At 37.1% G+C, this 18,717-nt stretch overlaps 1 protein-coding gene across 6 annotated transcripts in view; it reads right to left on the bottom strand.

Moving 5' to 3' along the window:
- TTC7B (tetratricopeptide repeat domain 7B) overlaps positions 1-18,717 on the bottom strand; it is a 137,127-nt gene that overhangs the window by 64,866 nt on the left and 53,544 nt on the right. For 3 of the 6 annotated variants that reach the window (XR_014490910.1, XM_083350207.1, XM_083350210.1), the window contains exons 12-18: positions 17,476-17,593; positions 17,310-17,367; positions 15,501-15,573; positions 14,341-14,501; positions 13,825-13,941; positions 9,588-9,685; positions 3,020-3,187 (exon numbers count right to left, since the gene is read on the bottom strand). Coding sequence is in view for 5 of the 6 variants with exons in the window: in XM_083350207.1 (XP_083206333.1) it covers positions 3,020-3,187; positions 9,588-9,685; positions 13,825-13,941; positions 14,341-14,501; positions 15,501-15,573; positions 17,310-17,367; positions 17,476-17,593 (793 nt within the window). In the remaining variant the exon portion in view is untranslated. Of the gene's footprint in view, positions 1-172; positions 224-3,019; positions 3,188-9,587; positions 9,686-13,824; positions 13,942-14,340; positions 14,502-15,500; positions 15,574-17,309; positions 17,368-17,475; positions 17,594-18,717 lie in introns of all 6 variants that reach the window. The other 3 variants (XM_083350211.1, XM_083350208.1, XM_083350209.1) reach the window with 3 other exon arrangements.

Raw genomic sequence — 18,717 nt, 5'->3', positions numbered from 1 at the left:
ATAGGATTACAGCTTCAGGGTAATTTGAAAGGGTCTAGAGCAGCAGCCTTGCTTTGCACAATGTCAACTTCCATGGTGAATGGACAACATTTACATTCTTTGGTGAAGGGAGAGTGTTACTACAAAATCTTTAGCAATTTAAGAATAGACCTATATAGTAAATGCTACTTACAAACTGAAAAAAGGGAGAAAAAACCATGAAAGTAAGCATCTGGAGGGTTGCCTTTAAACAACAGATCAAACCATAAATTAAAATCACAAAAAAACAACAGCTCTAAAACAGAATTACACAAATGCAATTACACTTCTGATAACCTTCAAACTGTAAGCCAGTTTTCTTGTTTTTCCAAGAATTTTGAACACTGCACATATGGACTTCAAATCAGATAAAATTTTAATAATGATATTGAAGTATTTAATTTATTAACCTGCTTTTCAGGCCATATTAACATATTGTACAAGCGCAACATAGAGAAACAATAAACACGTTTATCAGAAAGCTAGAGAGGACTTGGAACATTTTTATTCATCTGAACTTAAAGGGAAAACACTATTCTGCTACATAAACCTCATGATCAAGGAGAGAAAAAACCTAGAACTAAGGAGAAAATTCCTGACAGTTAGAACAATTAATCAGTGGAACAACCTGCCTCCAGAAGGTGTGAATGCTCCAACACTGGAAGTTTTTAAGAAGAGACTGGACAGCCATTTTTCTGAAATGGTATAGGGTTTCCTGCCTTAGCAAGGGGTTGGACTAGATGACCTCCAAGGTCCCTTCCAACTCTGTTATTCTGTTACTTTCAGGTCAAGGCAGAATCTAACAAGGAGAATAGACATTTAACCCTAAAAGAGCATTTTTCAGGGAGTTCAAATGATTACTGAGAATTTCATAGTAGCTGGATAATTCACAGCTCACTTCTATGTTAGTGTTTCTTTTTATTATTATTATTCCAGGAGGACCTTGAATTATAGGCTACCCTAAATTAAAATATTTCAACCTACCTGGACTGCAATTTATAATAACATTTTGGTGTCCAATAGTGATATGCAAGACATCTGAGTTCAAAACAATTATTTTGCATTTATGGAAATTCACTTCTAAATGGGTCAAATCTATTTAAAACATAGAACAGTTCATTTTAAACTTAAAAGCACTGTTTATAACTCAAAATGGCTTTTTAAAATTCAAAACAATTCATATTTGAAGCAATTACATCTACATACTCAATTTTTTAAAAAAATGACACTATCTACTAAATTTCTTAGTCATTAGTATTTGTTGAAATATAAGCAAATTTATTTTCTTTAGCTTTCAGGAGAAAAATAATCCCAGAAAGGTTCAAATTACACTCTTAATTTAATTAATTCTTACACATAATTGCTTGTCCACTGAAGTTTGGTTCTGATGCTTATCCTTTAGAAAAATAGCTCTCTAATTACAGATTATAACAATATTCTGAGCTACACCATTTTAAATTAGAGAGGAGAATTTGAAATCCTCTTTTTCAATGCTTCCCCATTTAAAAACCAAACACAATAACTACTGCTGCTTGTGAGAAACCAGCATGTTGAAAATTGGCTGCATAGTATTCTTACAGGTATGATACTTTATTTCTGGACTTGCAGACTCAAGGGGAATAGTTAGAATTCTTCCATATCAGTTTATCATTAATGCAGCTTGTAATTTTTAGAACTGCGAAGTATTTTAGTGAAGAAAATGCATGAACAAAATGTATTAATAGCCCTAAACAGGCAAATGGGAATAGAAAAAGCATTAATATAAATGCACAAAAACTAATATTTCAAAGTTCATTTGAAAAAGAATCCAACAACATGATTTATATACATGATTTATATACCCATTTACTAACCTCTACCATTTATTTCTATCCTAGAGATGATTTGTTCATGTATCTTTAGTCAAATGACTAGATTAAATCAATTTAAATAGTTCACCCTCAAATCATGCCATGATAACATGGATGAAATGTCTAGGAATGAAAATTATTACCAATTATATTTAAATTGTTCCAATCAATTTTATTATTTCAAACAAGAAACTATCAAATAGTAAAACTATTGAAAATGTAGCATCTAAAAGCAATTTAATGAAAACCTGTGTTCCTAATCATGCAGGAGATACTCCACTTTATGAAAAGATGAAGCGTAAAAAATCGATGAAACAATGCTGCTTCTCTCTCTGCCAATTACACCAAACAAAACCGACACATTTGGAACAACCAGATTTAAAACTTGCTTCCCATTGTAGCAACCTGGGTTTTTGATGTGGTTCATCCCTTAAATCTTAATCTCTAATAAAGGAGCTTTTCCATATTTATATTTTGCATGTTTTGAGTCACAGCAAAAATATTTTGTCTTTCCATCTAAACTTTTATTAACAAAATGGCCCTCAGATCTATCAGTTGGAATTAGATGCAGTGTTTTCAGGAATGGGCACAACAATTTCTCCTGTTGCATGCCATTAAATCTGAGAACGAACCCTAATAAAACAGATGGTTGGAAATGCTGCGCTAGCAGGTGCCACTGGCCAGAGCAATAGCTTATTATGCCAACACTTGCTCTATCTTGTCAAGAAGACAATGGAGCCCCCTAGTGGATTCTTTAAAGTAAAGCCTTCCTAGCTGCTAGATGGGGAAGCCAATTTAAGAGGCTATCTAGTTCAGGGGTGTCAAACTCACAATGTCACGTGACATGTCGCGACATATCGCAACTTTTTTTCCATTGCCGTCAATGGAGTGGGCGTGGTTTTGCTATGATGCATCCGGCCCGCGGGCTGGCAGTTTGACACCCCTGATTCTAGTTGAATCCACTTAATGCTCTCAAATGCCTCAGTGATAAGCTTTTTTTAAAAAAAAAAAAGTCAAATATGTGATCCATAGGTTGTGCTTATACCAAATTGCAAATTTCAGTGCAATTTGTGCTTAGCAGTTACAGAGATTATCAGAAGCACCCACAGAGCAAGCTAACACCTATCATCAGAAAGAGGAAATCTGTTTACAGAATGAAGGTTCGCAGGGCCCAGGAACGTGGTCACAAGATGGATTGGCTGCATGGGGCCAGACAAAGGAATCAGTTTTGGGAGGTGAGTGAGGAGACTGAGGAGACATAAACAGATGGAGGAGAGATTCTGTCCTTGATAGAGGTGAAGATGTAGAGGAATCAGAAGCTAAAAAGTGAAAGAGAAAAATTATAAAGAAAATGCCAAGAATAAAATATGAATGGATAATTTAATGGAGGCCAGGAAAGAAAAAAAAATGTATAGGCCTATTTAGCTATTATTAAATGGAGATGGAAACATTTCTACACAGACAGTACTACTGTTACAGAATTATGGCAAGTCAGAGATAAAATTAAAACTATGTTTTAATGGGAGCAAGCAAGGGGAAAAAACCAAATCAATTTACTCTAGCAAGACAAATGCTAGTGAAAATACTACTTAGCTATGCTATTTAATGTGAGATAGAAGTACACTTTCATTCTAGAAGTTAATACATCTCTTTTCTCGCTGGATAACTGTCTGAAAGGTTTTTAAAATTACTATTATATTTCACTGACAGCAAACATAATAAAACTATTTCATAACTCTACTAAAGAACAAGATAATACTATATCAGCCAGTAAAGCATTTTTGTTGATATTCCATTTATTTCACTAAATTTTTCTCAAAAACCCATTTGTGATTCTGCACAATATCAACCTAAACTAGTTTTTCTGTTTTAATCCTTTGATTCTGCCCAGCAACAGCAGCAACAACAAAAAAGCAGTCAAGCAATTGCCTCATTTTGTCTAAATAAACCAGACAATGCTATTATCTTTAAGCAACCCTAACATTTTCTTTTAATTCAGATGTTATGGTTCAACATCTTCCCCAATTTATTTGTGCCAGTATTTATTTATTAACAGAGGCTTATATGCCAGACAATTCATTCAGGTCTCTTAGCATTTTATACTTCCTTCTTCTTGTAAGAGTTAAAATACAGAAGTGGTATAAACATGCCAGGTTACAGTACAAAAATAATAATAGCAACGAAAGTTACTAATAAAGAGACCACATCCACTGAGAACAAAGTATCCAAACCTTATGCTGCAAAAGTATGTGGGGAACTTTTCATAGTTAATATATGAATGGATGAAAAAATCTGGATTCATTAAAGTACACACCACCAAGATCCGCCCCGTCTAATGGTAATTTGCAGATGCTCTAGACCAGGGTTTTTCAACCTTTTTTGGGCAAAGGCACACTTGTTTCATGAAAAAAATCACGAGGCACTCCACCATTAGAAAATGTTAAAAAATTTAACTCTGTGCCTATATTGACTATATATAAAGTAATTCTCTTGAACAGGAATCAAATAAACACAAAGAAAGTATTTTATAATTACTTTTCAATTTTTCCCACGGCACACCAGGCAACATCTCGCGGCACACTAGTGTGCCGCGGAACAGTGGTTGAAAAACACTGCTCTAGACCAGGGCTTTTCAACCTTTTCACTGATTGTACCTTTTAGAATATGGCAATATTCAAGTACCACCAGTCGCCTAGCAAGGGGTCAAAAACTTGATGACACCCCCGCCGAAAAGGAAAAAAGTGATAAAGTACAAGTAGTTCTCGGCTTACAACAGTTCGCTTAGTGACTGTTCGAAGTTACAACAGCACTGAAAAAAGTGACTTATGACCATTTTTCACACTTATGACCACTGCAGCATCCCCAGGGTCATGTGATTTAAATTCGGATGGTTGGCAACCGATTCATATTTACGATGGTCACATTGTTCCAGGGTCATGTGATCGCCTTTTACAACCTTCTGACAAGCAAAGTCAGTGGGGAAACCAGATTCACTTAACAACCATGTTACTAATTTAACAACTGCAGTGATTGACTTGACAACTGTGGCAAGAAAAGTCATAAAATGGAGCAAAACCCATTTAACAAATTTCTCTCGCCCCTTTTATATCCTCTTCTCTCTCCCCATTATATCGTCTCTTCTCTCCCCCCTTTTATATCGTCTCTTCCCCCCTTCTTATATCCTCTTCTCTCTGTTCTTTTATATCCTCTCTCCCCTCCTTCTTTTATATCCTCTCTCCTCTTCCCGTCTTTTATAGCCTCTCCTCTCTTCCTTCCCCCTTTTCTCTTCCGTGCACCTCCAGCTGATTCCTCTCAAGGCTGCACTTCTCTGTCTAATTTTTGCAATACCCTTCTCTTTCCCCCATTCTTTTTTTTCCTCCCCCTCTCCTGCCCAAACCTCCTTTTATAGCCTCTCATCTCCCCCACTCCTTTTCTCTTCTGTGTGCACCGGAAGTGCCGATCCTGGGGCTTCTGTCTCGCCCCTGCAACCCTGCAGAAGTGTGTGCCAATCCTGGGCTTCTGCCCAGCCCCCATAGCCCTGCATAAGCACCGATCAGCTGTAGCTGCTCCTGGCGATCCTAGGCTTTGCTCAGCCCCAACAGCCCTCCTTTGAACTGGGGCATTTCCAACCAAGTTGCCTTTCCAACCAACTTCCCTCCTTCCCTGACTCCTTCCTTCCTTCCTTCCTTCCTTCCTCCCTCCCTCCCCTGCTTTTTAAAAAAAAACTACCAGAGGCTCCAGGCAGAGGTGGCAACAGGCAGGCAGTGGTGGGCAAAAGCTTCCCCTACCCTGTCACTGCCTCTGCGTGGCTCAGCTCACCTCACGTCTCCCAGACCCATGCACATGTTTGTGTGTGTGCGAGCAGGTGGGGTGTGTATGTGTGTCTCTCACCCCTTGCAGCCCCGCACCCTCAACAGAGACCTTCTGCGATGGTAGGCTGTGAAGTAATGAAAGCTGTTTTTTTGAAGTCCTCAAGGTGCCACCAATGGCATTATGCCCTGTGCCCCTCAGGTTCCGCCCCCAGCCCCATGGAAGGCTGCAAGAAGCTCCCTTCACAGCTTCTCTTACCTCTCCCGTTCTTTTCCTCCTCAATGTCACAGCATGGGCTGCAAAAGGTGAGCCCCCCCCCCACACAAACACATGCGTGGGTCTGGGAGAGGTGAGCTGAGAGCCACGCAGAGGCCCTTCAGGCAGAGTCAACGGCAGGGGGGGAGGGGTCAAAATGGGAAGCCTCCTGCCTGGACCCTCTGGCAGCTTAAAAAAATGAACCTGCAAAGCACTCAGAAGGCAGTCTCTTTCCCAGCTCCCTCCTTCCTTCCTCCCCTGCTTCTCTTTCCTTCCTCCATGCTCAGGAAGGGGTGACGGCGGTCAGCAGAAATGGTCAGTAGTGATGCTGGGCGCTCGCCACCTCTTCGCGCACCCAGGGGGTGGGGTGGGGCAGCCCTTCGCTGCCCCTTTCCCGTCAAAGCCACCACCTTTTATATCCTTTCCTCTCCTGGAAGCGCCGATCAGCTGAGCCCAGTGCTGATCCTGGTGCCTCTGCAGAGCCCTGACAGCCCTGCAGCTCCAGCTGTCTCTCCCTCGGTCTTGTGCGGTGCTGCCGCTGCTTCAATTCATTCCTCTCCACACCGCTACCACTTCGCATAAAACCTGCCAGGTGTCAAAGTACCCACTGGTTGAAAAGCCCTGCTATAGACTAACATCACCATTATTTGCAGCCACCTTTTATTACTTAATGCAACAACTGTCTGTGAAATACTACCATTCCAGTAATTTTACTGTACATAATAAAATATAAATGTTAATCAGTTTAATTACCTAGATAAACTGAATCAAGCTGTGTCCTTCTATAATCTACAGAGTTTATAGATATTCCAACTGGTGCCAACCCAGCTCCCTACCTCACATGGGATTTTATTAAAAAAAACAAATTTGCAGCAGACATGCTGCAAAACAAAGTAAGAGTGCCTTTAGGCTCCCAATGTGTTGAAAAAGGTTTATTCAAAAATAAGCAAAAGAGATTGCAAACCAATAGGCAGCTTGGAAGTATGCCCATCATTTCAGGAAAAAATCCTCAATAAACAAATATAGTAAGAAATAGCCTGAAGGAATGAGGGCTAAAGATAATGAGAAACAACAACAGGAATCACTTTATAGGAATATCCACAATATGTTCTCAAAATATGAAATTTTTTACCATTCTACAAGGGATTAAAGATCCTTGTACTAATAAAATGAATGCTATTATTAGATAAAATTTGAATCTCCTGTAAGAGATTAAAAATTCACTGGAACAATTTTGAAGACGCACATGCACACAGGGGCATACTGTATATAAAGGCTTTTTGTATGATCCTGCATCAAGTCCCTCAGAAATCAAACTTTCAAAATAAAACTTACCCAAATATGCAACATTCTATATTTTACTCTAACAATTTAGAATTAACTTGTGAAACAAAAAATACATATTTTGAACCATCTTGTAACAATATTTATACATAGCCTAATAGTTCAAATATTTTTGATACAAAATTTAGTATAAAAAGGTAATGAAGTGTCTTACTTCAAGGCTTATCTTCTATACATCTGTGTGTATGTCACAGCATTTACAAAGATTGGTGTTAATATCCCTGACTTCCTAAGTTAGTTACTAAATTTTCTTGAGACATGGACATTGAAAATCTAATACATGACAACATTCAAACCACCTCAATGAAATAGAGAGTAGAACACGTGGTTATCACATAGATACAGAGCACTAGTAGTTATTTTATCAGTCTGCCTGTGTAGCAGTCATTCAAATTTGTAGTTTCCCAACTCATAAAAAGTGATTCTGGGTGACATACAACAATGACTTAAAGACAATAAATATGTAAAAACCAGTCATTGTTAAAATTTAAAGCAGACATTAAAATAATAATAAACAAACAAACAATGCAGCTACAGTGAAGAAGCCATCTTACGTTTTCACCAATTCCCTGAGGTCTGGTAACAAAGCCAGGTCTTAAGGGACCTCCTGAATATCAATGGGGATGAAGCTAACTCGACATCAAGGGCGGGGGGAGAAGAATGATCCATAAGGCAGGCACCATGGAGGAGGTCTGGCATCAGGGAGCCACCAAGCAAAGATCCCTAGCAGACAAACCCACAGCATATCTACTTTATTAAATCTGATGGCAAGAGCACATGTAATCGGACACAGGCCGTCCCTGAGATAACCTGGTTCCACATCAAGAAGGGCTTTAAAGGTGAGAATTAGACCAGAAGTAAACTGGCAACTAATGCAGCCTGGAAGCAGAAGTATACTATATGCTTTTTTGGGAAAGGCACATAATTACCTGGCGCATTGCATTCTGCAACAGCTGAAGCTTCTGGATACTCCTTAAGGACAGCCCTACTTGGACAGTATTATGAAGCTCAATCAGGACATGACTAAAGCATGAGTGACTCTGAGCAGAGCTTCTGATCTGGGAATGAGTACAAGTGAAGCACAATACAAAGCTATGCAAAGGCCACGACTGTCACCTGATTTACAAGGAGTCACGAATCTAGGAGGATCCCAGATTACACAGTGAACCAGCATAAAACTGCCACCTACTTCTAATCCTCTGTGCTCTGCATTTCAGATGCTCAGTGTCTTGCTTTTACGAACAATTACAGCCAGGTGATTGTGATTTTTTTTTTTTGGTCAGTTTCTCTAAGGTAAGATGGGCGGAGATAGATAGATAGATAGATAGATAGATAGATAGATAGATAGATAGATAGATAGATAGGCAGACAGACAGACAGACAGACACACACACACACACACACACAGCCCATTCAGAAGAATGGGTTCACACTTATGACTACAGTGTTTGCTTAATGACTGTGGTCATTCAATTAATCACCGCTGCAAAAAAATATGATAAAATTAGGTTCAATCATGAGAGTACCTCAATTTTGGATTATATCAAATTATGACCAGAAATATGATCTCAAGTGCAGTGATAAGTCAAGAACAATATGTATGGATGTGTGTGTGTGTGTGTGTGTGTGTGTGTGTGTGTGTTTATGTATTCAAAGAAATACAGAAAGTAATTTTATTTTTGAAATCTAAAGGTTCATCTTCTATTCCTTCTAATATTACTATTTCAATCATTTATATTTATATGGGTAGAGAGATTAATTCCTAAACCTAAGGCAAATAAATTATTACATCGAAAGAACAAATTCTTTGGAATATTTTGCTAGCCAAACACAAACAATATGAAAAAATAAAATCTTCAAAGAATGGAGAGCTGCAAGAGCAAATAAAATAGTATACATAGGGTTAGGGTTATAAGAAGAATGAAACTTGGAAGTGTAATCCTGCCAAAATCCCTATCTGGAATACAGAAACTGTTCCATTGGATTTGGCCAAGAGGCATTTAATAACGACAGTATTTCAGTTTTGCATCCTACCAAGCCTCTGCTGACAGACTCTGAAATTAAATGACTTTATAGCAACAATTTTGCTTCAAAATGAAATTTATCATCCAGATAACCTAAAGAGATTTAAATGGGACTTTAAAAGTGATGAACAAATAAACTGATACACTCAAATAGATTGTTTCTTCTAAGAATATATGTCAAAAACTCAATTTACTATGTAACTGTTTACATCCTACCTTGAAAAGATATATAATAGAAAACACATAATGTGTCTGACATTTTGATTACAACAGAATTAATATTCACCTGTTTCAGGATCACTGAAATCTGGGAGAGTGATTGTGTTAAGCTGTCGCCTGTCAGCAATGGCTCTATCCAATAAACTGCTGCCACGTCCAGAATCACTGTAGGAAATAGTGCACTTTAAATCACTACAAGAGAATGGCGATGTCTAGACATCATACCTCTGTGTACGTGTATATGTGTATGTGTAGCTATGCTGCTTGGAAAGAATTTGAAACTACATTGTCTTTTACATAATTACCTTTCAGCTTCTGAGACTTCTGAAGTAGTTGAAATTCAGCCATTATAAAATGCACTGTTTTTATTTGACTGTTAACACACACTCTCTAACACATTTTTCTATAGGAAAGCACGGCTACTTAGTGCTGCAAATGCAGCAACAATGCTACTAACAAATGATTAAAATTAGGACAAATTCTGGTTTCTTCATGCCTTCTTTAAACTTAAAAGGGCATCCTGATTTTTCATCCTGGCAATTTCCTCTTGGTGAAACTTCTAAATCCATTTTCAAGTAACATCTTCTACGTAGAGAATAAAACTACTTCCTTTCTTTGTTCAGCTGCTATAAAAATGGTATAAAACACTCTCCGAGACACTGTAGTAGAATTGCTGGACACCTAATTCCATGTCCAACGAATGATGCAATTACAATAATCCACAGGAAACAGGAGAGAACCTTTCATCAAGCAATAAATATTTCATTAATCAGCACACATTTCCTAGAAACTGCAGCATTAATTAGCTTGTTACATGTGCCCAATATTAATAATGAAAATAATGAAATTAAAAAGTTATTCCTCTCTTTTGGATACTTGGCAGCATGGTGCAGGGAGATCTGTTTGCCTTATTTCTTCTAATTTGATACTCCTTACATGAGTGATAAGAAGGAAGAGATATTATTACCCAGAAACATATGTTAGACCTGTTTCAAACAAAGCCCATTCTGAGTATGTAGACCTGGTACCGTGTTTTCCTAAAAGTAAGACCCAGTCTTATATTTTTTTTGCTTCCAAAAGAGGCAGTAGATCTTACGTTCGGCCCGCTTCCGTGGCTGCTCGTGGCCATAGGTTGCATAGCCTGCCGTGCCATGCCACTGCCAGAAGTCGAGGCAGGTGGGAACTGCCCCAAGTGTCCTAGAGGTGCCCAAACACTTTTCACCCAGAGGGAGACTGGAAGCTTCGTGTGCTCGCAAGTGGGACCCTTGAAAATCAAGGCATCCACTCCATTTCCAACAGCCCCATTTGCAAGCAGATGAAACTTCCAGTATCCCTCTGGGCGAAAAGTGTTTGGGCACCTATGGGGCGCCCAAACACTTTTTGCCTGGATGGAGAAATGACGGAGACTGGAAGCTTTGTCAGTTTCAAATGGGGCGGTTGGAAACGGAGTGAATCCCTTGGTTTCCAAGTGCCCCATTAGCAAGCAAAGGTTCCATCTCATCCTCTGGACGAAAAGTGCACGGCATATCCGGATCACCTGCTTCCCCCTGCCTCTGCCTCTGCATGTTTTACCGCTACTTGTGGGCCCATGCCCACCCCAGACTTATTTTTGGGTAGGGCTTATATTAGGCCCACCCTCAAAAGTCAGGCTAGGGCTTATTTTCACGGTGGGTCTTATATTTGGGGAAACATGGTATATAAAATGGTTACAATAAAATAAGAAGGCTGTTGTTATATAAATAATTTTTACTGTCTGATGCCATCCACAACTGAGTTCCCTACAGTATAAAATGGAGTTTGTTCTGGGCAAATCTTCGTTTTCATACCTACAGTATGTCCCCGCAAGAAGGCTAGCTCAGTTACTCTTAGTAACAACTTAGCTGCTCTAGTGCACAAAGCATTTAGTAAATGATATTGACTTGGTTTTCTATTTTTAAAACATGACTGATGATCCATTAATGAGGAAGTCTTTTATTGTGTAATGCAGGGGGATCAAACTGTTGGTCCGCAGGCCGGATGCGTCATCTGGAACCCGCACCCACCCCATTGTTGGCAATGGCAAAACCGTCCCGATACATTGCGTGACATTGCGAATTTGACATGTCTGGTGTAATGCAAGTTTTATGGGATTGTCATGTTGATCAATTTACAAATTTCAACTAGTTCTACAGGCAATCTGCTCATAGGTGGTAAGCATAATCAATCTATTGAACGAATGGTGCCATATGTTTATCTTTCCATTGTTGAAATATCAGTCTTTTGGATATAGTAAGGGCAAAGATAATCCAGATATGTTGTCCAATTATCATATTCCATGTAATAGGTATGTAATTGAAGAGAATATCATTCTTCAAAATTTTAAATGTTTGTCACACAGTCATAATTCACTACTTTCTCCCAAAATTACCGTTTTTTTCGGACCATAAGACGCACCGGACCATAAGACGCACCCAGTTTTTAGAGCAGGAAGACAAGAAAAAAAATTCTTTCTCCTTCTCTCTCTTTCCCTCTCTTTCTCTCTCTCTCTCTTTCTCTCCCTCCCTCTCCCATTGTCCGTCCCTTCCTTCCTTCCTTCCTTCCTTCCTTCCTTCCTTCCTTCCTTCCTTCCTTCCCTCCCTCTTTGTCCTTCCCTCTCTGCATTAGAGCAGTACCCACGGAGGCAGCCCTGCAGCCCGGCTTTCTCTTGCAGAAAGCAAGCTGAAAACGGAGTGAGGGAGATTGCCAGAAATGCGAATCGGCTGATCTCGCGCTCCTGCAAACTCCCTCGCTCGGTTTCAGCTTCCCTTGCTACAAGAGAAAGCAGGCTGAAACGAGGCAGATTGCAGCAGCGCGAGATCAGCCGATTCACATTCCTGGCAATCTCCCTCACTCTGTTTCAGCCTGCTTTCTCTTGTAGCAAGGGAAGTTGAAACCGAGCGAGGGAGAGTGCAGGAGCGTGAGATCGGCGTTTCTCAGCACGTGCTCCACTTGGAGAGGTTGGGGCTGGCCATACGGATCACCTTCGGACCATAAGACGCACCCTTGTTTCCCCCCCCACTTTTGGGAAAAAAAGTGCGTCTTATGGTCCGAAAAATACGGTAAGTATAGGACATGGTGAAAACATGTGTTTTAATAAAATATTATCCTTATTACAGCTCCAACAGAATGCTGTCTTAGACAGATCTTTTACATTAAATATAGAGGACTCCAATAAATTCTAAGTTATTATCTTTTGTGTGTAAGTTGAGGTTTAAGGTCCATTAACACTCTTGGTATAGAAATTAAGTTACTTTCCCATTGTCTAGACAAGATAGGAGCATCTAATTCTTTATTCCACTCATTTCTTAGTATCTATAAAATCCTATTCTTCCATATAAATTTCCCTCACTAACGATAGGCTTTTTTCCCATGATGGTGTATTTCTATTAAGTTCAGGATACAGTATTTCATTGAAATCTATTACCACTTTTATTATAAATACACCCATTCTAATATTTAAAATGTTCTCAAAACATAATAGGAGAATCTAAATTAGGTACATAGGCATTAACCACAGCTATTGCAGTCCCTTCTATTAATACTAGTGACCTCTATTCTCCAAGTGTCACTGAATCTCCCTTTTCATTGCCAGAAGTTCCTCAGTAAACCAAGAATTCACAGTAGGGCTCTAATCTATAGCCTGATTCATCTCTGAATTCCAGAGATTCATAAAAACCTCAGCCGACCTGCCTATCAATTGCCAGTAAAATCTGCAAAGCAGCCAGGAATCCATCTGAATCTATCAATCTTTACAAGAAGATCGTCCTTAATGTATTGAGTAATCTCTGTAATTGCACCGAGCTTCCACTATTGTTACCTTGATGGGCAGTTATAGCGTATAGTAAATTTACTTATGCCTGTGGATAAATCTGCTACAGTATATCTTAATCTAGTATTCCCCAACTGGATGCCCCAAATGTGGTGGCATTATAATTCCCATAATTTTTAGCCGGTAAGATGGAGAAAGGGAATCTCTCTTAAATTTTTCCTCAAGATTCTTTATAGATATTCTAACAATGCTTATCTTTATCACTAAAAACAAACATTTACAAAAATAAATGTTTTAAAATATTAATCTAGCTCAATGATTCAGGTTTGTCCAATTAAAATGAAGAAAGCAATCCTAAGCCACTCATATGTACCATATGTTAAAATAAAATCAATACTGAAAAAGTGGAATGATTGAACATCTCAATAATAAACTACAGTTTATAATTTTTAAAACTATGTATTATTTTGTTTATCAAATGATCCATAATTCACATTACTGAATCTATAATTCTTACCTGGGATTAGTAAGATTGTAACAAGATTTCCAGATCTGCAACATATGTTTACAAGTAAGGAGTGCCTCATCAGGGCCCCTGCAGAGTGATTCCAATTTGACTTTTGAAAACAATAATCTAAGAGAAAACAAATGTTAAAGCTTCTTTATACTTTTATACAGGTCCATTATTTTGTACTTCCAATGAAAATGACACTGCTTTAAAGTAAACGCATGAAAAGGCAGAACAAGAAGAAATAGAATTGCATTTATTTCTATTATAAAGCAATTGCATTTAGACGTTTATTTCAGTATGTCTAAATAACATAAAAAGGTAACGTGTAGAAAGACAACTATGTGGTATATACAAAACAAAGAAAAAGCTGGGAAACAAGAGTATCACATTCTTACTCATGAAGTGTGAAAATTATAGGATACCATCTGGAAAAGTGAAAAACAAATGTATAACCTCTCCCAACACCACAGCTGGATTAGTTCAGTGTGCTGAGCATGTATAAAAGCAGCAATAATTACTCACATGAAATTTTCTGGGTATTCACTCAGGGCCATGTCAATGATATTCAGAGCATCATGGTAGTGTTTCTGAGCTGACAGCAAGAGGGCAAGGAGATGTAAAGAATTAGCATCATCACCTTGAAGCTGCAGAGCCTGACGAACGTAACCCAAAGCTTCTGGTATCTAGTTAAAACAAAAACTGAGAGGAATTATCATCACAACACATATTTTCTAGAGTAATTCTGTTACACAAGTGGATAACAATAGCAAGAAGGAATGGAAAGTAATCCCAAATACAAATTTAAAAATGTAACTGTGAGAGGAAACATTTGACCGTAGATCATATTTATAGATGCTAATGATTTTGTTATCCATTAGCTATAAGAAGTATGTGTGTATCCTTGCTAAAATCAGCTTAGTAAAATAAACTTTCCCTTACCCTTGCAAATTCAAGGTAGATCAGTATTACTTCAATATATGAAATCTACATGTTTCAGGTTTCAAAATTCTGCAATTTTTAAATTTTTAATTGTTTATTTTCTCAAGATTGCATTTGGCATGAGCCCTTCTCGTGTTCTAGTACTACTGGACAACCATTTGTCTGAAATGGTATAGGGTTTCCTGCCTCAGCAGGGGGTTGGACTAGAAGACCTCCAAGGTCCCAACTCTATTATTATTATTATTATTATTATTATTATTATTATTATTATTATTATTATTATTATTACTACTACTACTACTACTACTATTATGGAAAATAGTCTTAATAAAGACTAAGCAACACGCAAATGTCATTATTTTGGGATGGGGTGTTAAAGGTTGAAGAAAAAAAAATGCATGAACTGAAGATTTTCTACTTTTGAATTGCTAGTCGTTCTAAAAGGTTTACTTGAAAATAAATTTTATGTAATATATAAAAATAAAATGAAAATCTTGAAAATTGAATCCTATATGCAATATAATAAGTTATTAGTGCTAACACATTAAATAAGCAAGAAGGAATGTAGGCATACAAAAGTGATCAATAAAACATCCCTGATATTTTGTACATTCTGAAATGTATAAATCAATGTATAAATTTTCATTTGGAAAAAAGAACACAGTGAATATTAAAAGTACTTCAATTAACAATTTTATTTAATGCCAATCAATGCTAGTAAATCTATTGATTTTTAAACCTACCTGTCGAGAAATAGCAAACTGTAAAGCTAAATAAAAGGCTGCCAGATGATCAGTTGGAGACAAAGTATGTGCCCTGAAAATAATTAAAATATATTACATTTATTGTTATTATATTTATATAGATCATTCGTATTGCGTCCTGGAAAACTATCTTCAGTTGTAATGTGATATGTTGAGAAATGATTGGATACAAACAAATAAATGTCTAATATTCTTCAGTGTCAGAGGGATTCTTATGTTTCATAATTAAGTAATAAGGGGCGTTTTAATATTTTATTCAGATTTTTCAGAGTGAATTAAAAATCTGATAAACAGACTGCTCACAGAATTAATAACATAATACAGAGATTTTCTTTTATAGATTACTGTTTCAGAAATCTAACTAAATCTAGCAACGAAAGAAGGGTGATTACCATCTGGCAGCTACCCAGTATTATGTCATCATCAGTTTAAAGTCTCAGAAATAATCCAGATTAAATATTACTTGCATAAATGGTTGCTGACATTTTTGTCAGATGACTGCAATGATATAGTTATAGGAAGATGGGCATACATGATACAGTCTGTACTGATACAAGTTCATGATTCAAGTTTCAAAGGATTTTCTCCTAACCTCTTTACTTTTGTAAAGACAAAGTTAAAAACTGTCTATAAGGAATTCTATATTTTAGAATTAATTATATAAGAACATTGCTAATATAATGTTTTATATAATTAATTATATAATTAATTCTATAATGCAATGAGTTAATACCAGCTCTCCCTCAGAACTCTTATAACAAAAATAATCTGTACTGATATTCATCAGCAGTGGGTGTGTATTTGGGCAAAAGCTTTTCTGAACTTAAAGAGTTCTAGCTTGCTTCCCATCAACCAAAGCCAAAGATGTATATACTTAATGACCACAGTATTTGCTTAACAACTGTGGCAAAAGGGTTCAACTCACTTAAAAACCATCTTTCTTTGCAACAGAAATTCTGTCCCAATTGGGGGTGTAAAACAAAGATTAGTCATCTCCCAGTCCCAACTGCCATTGTAATCTGAAGACTAACTATATGGATACTGAGTTTAAATGGGAAGAATAGTGGGACCAAGCCTACATCTTACGGGTAACTATCCCCTCTCCCATTACTCACTTCCAATAGACTGACATGTTACAGACAGTCACCTTTTAAAACTTTGTATGGAACATCGAGGAAATAATGAAAGAAAAACTTTTGCTGAATAAGTCTCACCTTAATATCATAAGAAACATATTTAAAACTCTTAAATGTTGATTAAAATGTGGTACTGTGCATCTTGCAAATAAGTGGTATTCCCCATTAGGAATACTTTTGTAACTGTTTATAGCTTAAAACATTTACCTGATTCTAACCTTAACCTTTATTGCAGGAAATACAATTTTTAACAGAATTATCACATTTTTGTTCAGATTACTATTCTCACTAGTATTACTAAGAACAGTAAAAATAAAAGCATATATTCTACTAATTCTCCACTGTGCTACTCAAGAGCTATGTTTTTTAAAAAATGAAAAAAATCTCAGATACAAGAATTGCATTTTAAACAAAGGTTGAGCAAATGTTATTTTCTATTAGCTGATAACAAAAATATCTTTAATGAAATAAGAGGTAATCCGTTGGAATCAGATTGGATTTGCCCGCTCTACTTGATGAATCAAATGTTAATACAATATGCTCTCTACTTCTAGAGATTAATCCATCTTATATAATCATTTATAAACATATTCTTTTCAAAAATACAGTTTTCATTATCTACAGCTTAGCAAAAAGTTTACCATCCACTAACCTTTGAAATGCTAGAAGAGCCTTTCGCTGCAGGACTTCTTGCATTCCTCTCAAAGAAGCTAAAGACATAATTCATTAGTGATACTTAAATAGACATTTAATTAGTGATATTTAAATATAAAACCAATTTTAATAATCTCATAAACAGATATGTGGAATTTACTTACCATCTGTAGCTTGTAGGCTGTAGGTCAATCCTAGGGCTAAAAAACCTTTGGCTTTGAATTCTGATGTTTTGTCCCCCACATCAACCACCATTCGGGCAAATCTTTCTGCTTCTTCTAACTAAAAACAGATTTTCATAGGAAAAGTGGCAGAATTCACTAATTTGGAGTTCATTGTTTAAATCAGGTTGACCAAGATCTACTAGAATTCAAATTATTCTAATTTAAAATCAAGATCCCCAAACCCTATCACAAGTGCCAAAGGTAGCATCGGAAATTTGAAAGAGTATAGAAATAAACACTGTTATCAACTTTTCACACCATTTCTTTTCTTGTACATGCAAAATTTCAAAAGTTGAAGAATGGACCACGTTGATGGCAAGAAATGTGGGAACAATTTCAATGTTCCTACACATTTCTGGATGGCATCATCTCAATATCCTATCATGAAGACTCATAGAGGGAGAAAGTGCTCAGATGGCTCAGAACACTCAAGTCAATCCCCACAAAAGAATGAACTAAATCAGTCCAAACGTCAAGAGCCCAAAAGGCAATACTTTCTTAAAGGGACTGGGTAAAAATTTGCCCAAGTACAATAGGAATCAAGATATCCAAGTAAAGAGTATGAATGAATTGTAAGACTCCAGTTAACAATTTTGTATGTAGGAAGTAGATTACGTTTCTATGTGAACTTTGATGTGTCTGTTGACTGAATGCCTCCCAGTTTCATCAGGCACTTGTTACCAATTTGCTTGGCAGCAACTAGCCCTAAGACCATCATTCTCAACCTAGATTTCCTATGTCTTTCAACTCATTGTTCTTCCGTCTGATGGGCTCTACACTTATTAGGAATTAGATTGAACTGTGACTTCAGGGTTATGAAAACAGAATCCATAGTTACTGCTTTCCTCCACAGGAGGAATGGAATCATTCTAACATTAACCCTTCAATGCACTAAATACAATACAGTGATTGCTAACAGAACTATCACATTTTTATTTTACCTATTTAACCCATATAGGGCAATGTCTCTGATTTATACAATGCTCATATGCATTGTTCCTCCTTGATTCTCCCTCTGAGTAAAATTCATTTTATTTTGATAATTTTATATCAGCCACATTAATGTTTTTGAGAAAGGGTTCCCTGACGTAATTAATATGATTAATTAAATTTCAGCTTTAAAGTAAAGCTCCAGTGACAACAAAATTTATGAGTCACCTGCAAGCTGTAGTACTTTCCTTG

This window comes from Vipera ursinii (genome assembly GCF_947247035.1).
Source record: "Vipera ursinii genome assembly, chromosome: 1".
Classification (NCBI taxonomy): Eukaryota; Metazoa; Chordata; class Lepidosauria; order Squamata; family Viperidae; genus Vipera; species Vipera ursinii.
The sequence above is the reverse complement of the archived record's forward strand: the minus strand, read 5'-3'. Positions and strand labels throughout refer to the sequence as shown.